Below are 8,333 nucleotides of genomic sequence, written 5' to 3' on the forward strand. Positions count from 1 at the left end.
CCCCTCCCCTCCCTCCTCCCCTCCTTCCCTCTCCCTTCTCTCTCTTCCCCTCCACCAATGTCCCAGAACATCTTGCCCGATGTTCCTCAGCCCCCAACTATCTGCTCCTCGTCCTTCAGTTCTTATCTGGTGAAAGATGTCCTGTTCCAGGAAGCCCTTCCTGACCCCAGGCTGTGTCAGACCCCCCTCCTCTGGTCTCCCCTGTCCCAGCCCTCCCAGCCCTGTCTATTCTGGTCACTCGCTGGGGACAGGAGTGTGTCCCCATCATCAGACCGTGAGTCCTGAAAGGGTAGGGCCAGAGCTGTCTAGGTTCCCGCTGTGGCCCCAGTACAGGGCTGGGCACAGAGAACTTGACTTTTTTTTTTTTTTTATAAGTTTTTTTAATGTTTTATTTCTAGGAGAGAGAGAGACAGTGTGAGCAGGGGAGGGTCAGAGAGAGAGGGAGTCACAGACTCTGAAACAGGCTCCAGGCTCTGAGCTGGCAGTCAGCACAGAGCCCGACGCGGGGCTCGAACCCACGAACTGCGAGATCATGACCTAAGCGAAAGTCGGACACTTAACCGACTAAGCCACCCAGGCGCCCCGACTTTTTTTAGAGTGTGTGTGCACGCACAGACAGGAGAGAGGGAAGGAGAGAGGGGGAGAGAGAATCCCAAGCAGGCTCTGCACTGTGGGTGAAACCTTGGTACCTGGCACTTCCCAGTTCCTAGCATTGGGGAGGTGACAGGAGTCAAGAAGGACCTCATGGGGCCGATCTGGAATTGATGTCCTAGAAGAGAAAGACGGGTAGCCAAGACTCAAATGAGGAGATAATTCTAAAAAGGGATAGTTGTCATGAGAAACAAAAATGTTGCCGTGTTGGAGCATGCCAGCGGCGGCTCGGGCAGTCAGGGAAGGCCTGAGGCGCTGACATTTGAGCCGAGTCCCAAATGACCAAATGGAACTAGCCGCCTTGGGAATCTTTTCAGACTTGTGGGGCCAGCAAGTGCAAAGGCCCTGGGGCAGAGTGAGCCCGGTGGTTTTAAAAGTGAAGTAGGAGGCCTGTGAGCAAAGAGGGGATGGCGTCAGTGTGGCAGGGTCCCAGACGATTTGGGCCCCTGGGAGGGGTGTGGGGGGCTGTATGGGGCTTCTGGGCAGGGCAGGGGTATGACCTGACTTAGGATTTCACAGGGTCTCTGGCTGCTGGGAAGGGAGCAGGGTGGGCACTGGAAGCCTGGTGAGGTGGTGAGTGCAGTGGTCCAGGCAGAGACAGTGGTTGGGGAGGGGGTGGGAGGAGTGGGCTTTGGAGGCAGAGCTGAGCAGCCTGGTGGCTTAGATAGAAAGGTCTTGGGGAGGGCTCCAGGCTGTGGCTTGAGTGACAGGCTGGCTTCTCGTGGCCCCGGGAAGTCAGGGGTGCACCTTTGGTGCTCTCTGTTCATGATGCTGAGTGGGGTGTCAGCCCTGGGAGGAGCGGGCAGGCTGGGGTGTCGTTTGGACTCTGGGTGCCTGGGTCTTCAGCTGGGACAAAGTGTCAGTGGTCCTGGTCACTGAGGGGAGGAGGGCGGGCCAGGGGGCGTGGCTACAACTGGTGACCTGGAATCTCACTGGCTCCCAGGTTTCACCATCATCATTGAGCCCTTTGACGACAGGACCCCCACCATTGCCAACCCCATCCTGCACTTCAGGTGAGCCCCAAGCCCGGCGTGGGGGTGAGGACAGGCCCCAGGGCTCCAGTGTGGCCCTCACTGCCCTCTCCTGCTTCCTGCAGCTGCATGGACGCCTCGCTGGCCATCAAACCCGTGTTCGAGCGCTTCCAGTCTGTCATCATCACATCCGGGGTGAGGACCCTTTCCCGCCACCGTCCCCGGCCATCCACGGTGGGTTCCTGGTTTCCGCCCAGTCCTGCTCAAGTCGTGCCTGCTGTGCCCACTACAGACGCTGTCCCCACTGGACATCTACCCCAAGATTCTGGACTTCCACCCTGTCACCATGGCAACCTTTACCATGACGCTGGCCCGGGTGTGCCTCTGCCCTATGGTGCGTGGGAGAGGGTGGTGCCGGGGCAGGGGAGATGGGGACAAGGGCCACCTTTCCTCCGTCTCTTCCCTCTGTGGCTCAGGCAGGAGAGTTTTATGGCTGAGGGCACAGATTCTGGATTCAGACGCACCTGGTCTTGGTGCTACTTTTCCCTGTGGGTAGGACTCTCCAAGCCTCAGTTTCTAATCTGTAAAATGGAATGCATTCCTCTCTGACGTCCCAGGCTGCTGGAGGGGATAGTGAGATAATGGGCATAAAACACTTGTGCGGCCCAGGGCACTCGGTCAACATCTTGGTTCATGTGGCCTTGCCTTGTCCACCATCTGGCTGTAACCTTGGTGAGTGACCCTTGTTCAGTTTCCTTGTAAAGGGGTATCTGAACGTGGGCCTTCAGTCCCTTACTGAATCCCTTCAGGACTGAATCCTCAGTCCCCTCAGTCTGAATCCCTGGGGTCAGATGTATTTTGTTTTTTTTATTTATTTGAGAAAGCGAGAGGGGGGAGAATCTCAAGCCGGCTCTGCACTGCTAGCACAGAGCCCAATGCAGGGCTCAAACTCACGAACCGTGAGATCGTGACCTGAGCTGAGATCGAGAGTCAGATGCTTAACCAACTGAGCCCCCAGGTGCTGCGACCAGATGCATTTTAGAGACTTTTCCAGACTTTAAAAACAAAGCACGTGCTGGGTGGTATGTCCCATTGCCAGTGGGACCTGCCCACCCCCCCCCCAAGTCCTGTTACAGCAGGAAAACGTTTTGAAATGTCAAAGTAACGCACATAGGTCAGGACTCTGCACACACTCAGGAGCAGATGTGTTTGTGCGAGAGTCCCACATCTACCATTTCTGGGGGGATTTTTTTGCTCATGAAGTTTCCCTTGGGGAGCTGTGGACTGCTGGCGACCACGTACTGCATCATCGTGTTTTGTGGACTTGCGAGGGAGGGGGGATGCATGGGGGCTGTTGAGGTCGTGGTGACACATCCACCTGGAGGCTGGGGTCGGTAGAACGTACTTGCTGGCCAGCAACCCGGACGGTGGGTTCTGTTCTCCCTCTGATCTTGATATGCCGCGTGACAGCAGGCAGCTCCCCTTCTCAGGGCCTTCAGTCCCTCCTCTGTGGCGGGCAGATCGCAGGGCAGCCGGGGGGTCGTTCAGTGTCTGTAAACAGCTGAGCGGAGCATCAGCTGGCTGCCCACGTTGGAGCGGCTGTTGTGCTGGGTGCTTATCCTAATGGCTCTCGCCCTCTCCAGATCATCGGTCGGGGCAACGACCAGGTGGCCATCAGCTCCAAGTTTGAGACCCGGGAGGATATCGGTATGCTGCCCACGGGGGGTCTGCATGGGCTGGGGGTGGGGGGGGGTGGACTGGGAGGCTGAGTCACGCTGCAGTAACAAGTAGCCCCAGGTCAAAGTGGCTGAGCGTGGAGGGTGCTTCTTGCCACGCCAGCTGGGGGACGTCTGCCCCAGGTCTCCGCGCCCTGCGCACCTCGGCCGCGGGACCAGAATGGCGGCCGTTACGATGTGGTGGAGAGATCCTGGGGTTCAGGCTGTGTCCCGCCCCCTGGAAGTGACTCCCCGCCACTCTACTCATTTCACTGGGTAGGGCGAGTCACGTGGTCGCACCTGGCTTCAGGAGTGGGGCACAGTCCTCCCACGGGCCTGGGCAGAGAAGCGGCATGTGTGGGAACAGCCCTGCAGGCAGCCTCAGCGGGGTTTCTAGGAACCCCATGTTCAAGGTAGGGTCTAAAGGGGCGCCTGAGTGGCTCCGGAGGTTAAGCGTCCAACTCTTGATCTCAGCTCAGGTTTTGGGCTCAGGGTTGGGAGTTCAAGTGGACCCTACCAAAAAAAAAAAAAAGGTTCCTGTGGAACCTACTTCCAAAAACCAAACCAGGGCATTGGGTAGAAGTGCTCTGACGGGGAGGGGGGAGGACATCCGAGGCTGACCTGTGCCCCCCCTCCCCCCCAGCGGTGATCCGGAACTACGGGAACCTCCTGCTGGAGATGTCCGCCGTGGTCCCCGATGGCATCGTGGCCTTCTTCACCAGCTACCAGTACATGGAGAGCACCGTGGCTTCCTGGTACGAGCAGGTACGCATCCCCCCGCCCCCACCCTGGGCCCTGCTCCTCCTCCGTGTGTCGGCTTCGTTTGCCTTCCAAGTGGCCAGTGTATCACAGGTGACAGGACAGGGTGTGGAACCTTGTGCATGCCTTCCCCTCCCCCCCCAATCCAGGTTAAAAAGCCGAGCCCCTTCTAGGCAGTGTCTGAGTGAGGTCATGGGACTCTGGAAACCGGGCTCGCACAGCTGGGCCCTCTCTGCTGGCGCACCGTGGCCCGGCTCTAGGGTGGGTGAGGCCAGGCCCTTCCTGAGGGGGAGAGGAGAGAGCGGGGCAGATCCAAGCACCAAGGAACAGAGCGGGTGGCGGTTGGGGTTGAGACCTCATCAATTCGGCCGAGACCTTAGCCTTGTCCTCATGTGGGCGCTTTCCACCCAGTGGGGCAGGTGGTTGCCGACCACTCAAATCCACCTCCTCTGTGTCTTTCGGGTCCTGTTTAAGAAGACTCTGCCTGCCCCAAGGTCACGAAGACGGTCTCCTGGGTTTCTTGGAGACGCCTCATAGTTTTAGCTTTACGTCTGGGTCTGTGAGGTCCCTCAGATTCATCTTTGTGTATGGGGTAAGGTCAGGGTCAAGGTTGTTCTTTCTTTCTGTGTGGAGAGCCAGTTGCCACGGCCCCATTTACTGGAAAGCACTTCCCTACTGGATGGTACGAATGACGTTTCTTTGTGGGGGGTGCGTTTCTGGACCCTCTGGTCTGTCCCCGTGGCTGTCCTTGCTCGGTCTCCCCGGCTAAATGCAGTCACAGGAGATCTCTGGGCAGTGCTGATGGGCTCTGCCTGACCTACATCAGCCTCTCCACTAACCACCAGCTGGGGGCCGGAGTGTCCCAGTTGGCCACCTTGGGCCATAGGGCTGCCCCACTTGTTTGAGGGATGGGGTGTGGGGATTGGTGCCTCCCCTCACAGAGCCTCCCATGAGGAGCGAGGCTGGCCTGTACCACCTCCCTCCCTCCCGAGGCTCTGCTGGCCCACGGGCTGGTGCCCAGGAGCTGGGCAGAGCCGGGGGCCTGGGCCCTGAGTCCCCTGCCTGCCATCCCTCCCTAGGGCATTCTGGAAAATATCCAGAGGAACAAGCTGCTCTTCATTGAGACACAGGATGGGGCCGAGACCAGTGTCGCCCTGGAGAAGTACCAGGAGGTGGGTAGGGGCGTGGGGGCCCAGGGGACTGCGTGCAAGGGGCCTGGAGGAGGCCGCCCCGGGGCACGCAGCTCCTGTCTCGGCCTCCCTCCCCCACAGGCCTGCGAGAACGGCCGCGGAGCCATCCTGCTCTCAGTGGCCCGAGGCAAAGTGTCCGAGGGAATTGACTTTGGTGAGTGGACTTGCCTTTCCTCTGCCCTGGGGTCGGTGTGGAGCTCTGGCTGCTCCTGGTCCCCCAGGGGACGCCCCCCTCCTGCCTGGACACACTGGGACATCTGCCCTTCCCTCCGTCCCGGGCGCCCAGTGGCGCCCTCGGTGCAGCTGTGCTCTTCCTGAGACAGCACAACCTCCCGGGCCTCTCGTCACCCCGCGCCCCCTTCTTTTGTCTCGTCTCCCCCCTCCCAGTGCACCACTATGGGCGGGCTGTCATCATGTTCGGTGTTCCCTATGTCTACACCCAGAGCCGCATTCTCAAGGTGAGCAGCCCCGGGGGCGCTAGGAAGTTAGGGCCCCTCGGGCCTCCCCCGGAGCTGGTGGGGTGTGGAAGGCACCGCTCTGCCCTCTCGCCCCGGCAGGCCCGGCTGGAGTACCTGCGGGACCAGTTCCAGATCCGAGAGAACGACTTCCTCACCTTCGATGCCATGCGCCACGCAGCCCAGTGTGTGGGTCGGGCCATCCGGGGCAAGACAGACTACGGTCTCATGGTCTTTGCCGATAAGGTGGGGGTGCGGGGGCCTCTCCTGCCAGGGAGCCCCCCCTCTTCCAGAGGGGAGGGAGGGCTGGGGTTCCCCGCACCCCCGGGGGCCTGACGTCTTCCCTTTGCCCCTCGCCCACCATAAGCGGTTCGCCCGGGCGGACAAGCGCGGGAAGCTTCCCCGCTGGATCCAGGAGCACCTCACCGACGCCAACCTCAACCTGACCGTGGACGAGGGTGTCCAGGTCGCCAAGTACTTCCTGAGGCAGATGGCTCAGCCCTTCCACCGGGTAAGCTGGACGTGGCCTGTCCTCATGGGCTGAGCCCCTCTTCCAGGAAGGCCCCTTGACTTTCTCCCCAAGCCTGCCCTCCACAGAGAGGCCTGGGACTGGGGGCACAGGGTGGGGGGCAAGAGCCAGTTCTTGGTTTTGGACGCTGGCTGGCTCCCATCTCCCTGCCCCAGTACGTACGCCCAGTCGGGCCACTTCCAGTCGTTACTGGCTCTCGAGTCTTGGGTCCCCGTGTCCCGGTGGGGCGGGGAATGCTGTACCATCGCCTCTGACCTGCCCCTTGTCCCCTCCAGGAGGACCAGCTGGGCCTGTCCCTGCTCAGCCTGGAGCAGCTGCAGTCAGAGGAGACGCTGCGGAAGATCGAGCAGATCGCGCAGCAGCTGTAGCGCAACCCCCCCGAACCCCCCGGGTCCTGGCGGCCGCAAAGCCACCCCCGATCCTTACAGCGAGCCTAAGGCACACATTCCAGGCTTCCAAATCTACAGCCTTTAATCGCAGGAGGAGAATGGGGAGCAGGTCTGGGAGATGAAAGGCCACGCCTCCCCCCTCTTCCTGAGAAGCTGCAGCGGTCGGTCACCTTCAGCGGGGGCCCAGGTCCTGGGTGCTGGCGCTGAGGCTCCGAGCGGCCTCGCTCAGGTGCTGGCCGGTGAACTGCGGGGCAGGCAGGACGAGGCTGTGCTCCAGTCGCCGCGAGGGCCACCCGCCAGCATCCTTGCTAGCCTGTCCCTCCCGCCCCGAGCCTTGCTGCGGTGACCCTCACCTGGGTCCCTGCAGCCTTCGGACTGTCCACATTCAGCATGTTGAGCGACATGGCTCTCTTCATTCTGGAAGAAGAGGGTGAGTCCTGGGGTGTCCGACGCCTCATCAGGACTCTGTTGCAGAGGAGCTGGGACCCATGGACAGGTCTTGGGGGCGCGGGGGGGGGGGTGCAGAGGCCGCAGCCGTCGGGGCCCTTTCCCAACCCCGCCACTCACCCTGCGGCCCCGGCCAGCCCCTCGCCTCGCAGACGGGAGACCAGCTTCTCGCTTCCACGCCGCAGGGACTCGCGGAGCTTGGAGAAGGAGCTGCTGCGGCGCAGGGTCTGGGGGGGGGGTGCCGAGGAGCGGGGTCAGCCCCCCCCTGCTCTCCCATCCACAGCCCTGCGGCTGACGCGAGGCCCAGCCCCCAGCCTCACCTGGTCTGTGTCAGCAGCTGTGCCTGTGCGGGGGGCTCCTAGAACAGAGGGGGACAGTGCAGTGGGGACAGTGGAGGCCAGCTGGGGGCGGGGCAGGGGGCGGGGCTCACCCAGAGGCGCCGGCAGGCCTCTCCCGGCTGAGGATCTCTTCGTAGAGCTCCTCCGCTTGCTGGTACTTGTTCTGCTTCAGGTAGGCCGAGGCCTGCGGGGAGGGCAGGGCCTGGGTGATCGCGGCCGATCTGGAGCTTCCCGGCCAGTCCTCCCCCCCCCAGCCTCCCGCCTCAGGACCCGGGGCCCGTGACCAGCTCCTGCTCTGCCTTGGGCTAGCGACACAACCTCTTTGTGCCTTGGTTTTCTTGTTTGCAAAATGGGGCAGAAAGCACCTGCCTCCCAGAGCCCTGGCAGCAGTGGGAGGGGCCGGGCGGGTGCGGAAAAGGGGTCTAAAGCTCAATAAATATTGGACTGTGTCCTCTCGCCCCACCAGCTTGCGTGGTTTCCTGATGCTTCCACGTCCCTCCGGCTTAGAGGCCCGGGCTTACGGACCCCTTCTCCGTGGGCTCAGCCGAGGCAGGCCTCCTGTGGTAGCCCCCACCTTGAGCCAACGGGGGCCCCTCCAGAGGGCCCCAGGCAGTCGGCCCCGGGTTGGGCCTGTGCCCCGCAGTGCCCTCACCAGGTTGTTCTTGGTCTTGGCCACGTTCTGGTCGTGGGGCCCCCCCAGGGCCTCATAAATGCTCAGGGCCCGGGCATAGTGCTGCTCCACCTCCTCGAACTTGCCCTGGTTCTGGCAGAGCAAGGCCAGGTTGTTGAGCTGCTTGGCCACGTCCGGGTGGTCGGAGCCCAGGACCTAGGGGTCAGAAGGCCACGTGATGCCGGGCTCAGGAAGTAAGGTTTACAGGATCACCTGGGA

The 8,333-nt window shown here is 61.8% G+C and overlaps 2 protein-coding genes across 2 annotated transcripts in view; one reads left to right on the forward strand and one right to left on the reverse strand.

Moving 5' to 3' along the window:
• ERCC2 (ERCC excision repair 2, TFIIH core complex helicase subunit) overlaps positions 1 to 6,666 on the forward strand; it is a 15,753-nt gene extending 9,087 nt beyond the window's left edge. Inside the window, exons 13-23 of the mRNA XM_077747098.1 lie at positions 1,595 to 1,664; positions 1,748 to 1,817; positions 1,915 to 2,016; positions 3,266 to 3,329; positions 3,981 to 4,102; positions 5,176 to 5,268; positions 5,368 to 5,440; positions 5,674 to 5,744; positions 5,844 to 5,987; positions 6,109 to 6,252; positions 6,546 to 6,666. Coding sequence (XP_077603224.1) covers positions 1,595 to 1,664; positions 1,748 to 1,817; positions 1,915 to 2,016; positions 3,266 to 3,329; positions 3,981 to 4,102; positions 5,176 to 5,268; positions 5,368 to 5,440; positions 5,674 to 5,744; positions 5,844 to 5,987; positions 6,109 to 6,252; positions 6,546 to 6,638 — 1,046 coding nt within the window. The 3' untranslated portion in view covers positions 6,639 to 6,666. The remainder of the gene's footprint in view (positions 1 to 1,594; positions 1,665 to 1,747; positions 1,818 to 1,914; positions 2,017 to 3,265; positions 3,330 to 3,980; positions 4,103 to 5,175; positions 5,269 to 5,367; positions 5,441 to 5,673; positions 5,745 to 5,843; positions 5,988 to 6,108; positions 6,253 to 6,545) is intronic.
• Positions 6,667 to 6,715: 49 nt separating this feature from the next.
• KLC3 (kinesin light chain 3) overlaps positions 6,716 to 8,333 on the reverse strand; it is a 4,099-nt gene continuing 2,481 nt past the window's right edge. The window contains 7 exon segments of the mRNA XM_077747100.1: positions 6,716 to 6,903; positions 7,013 to 7,076; positions 7,227 to 7,333; positions 7,427 to 7,464; positions 7,537 to 7,555; positions 7,557 to 7,628; positions 8,097 to 8,327. Coding sequence (XP_077603226.1) covers positions 6,832 to 6,903; positions 7,013 to 7,076; positions 7,227 to 7,333; positions 7,427 to 7,464; positions 7,537 to 7,555; positions 7,557 to 7,628; positions 8,097 to 8,327 — 603 coding nt within the window. The 3' untranslated portion in view covers positions 6,716 to 6,831.

The sequence above is a fragment of the Crocuta crocuta genome, unplaced genomic scaffold (genome assembly GCF_008692635.1).
Source record: "Crocuta crocuta isolate KB4526 unplaced genomic scaffold, BGI_CrCroc_1.0 scaffold334, whole genome shotgun sequence".
Classification (NCBI taxonomy): Eukaryota; Metazoa; Chordata; class Mammalia; order Carnivora; family Hyaenidae; genus Crocuta; species Crocuta crocuta.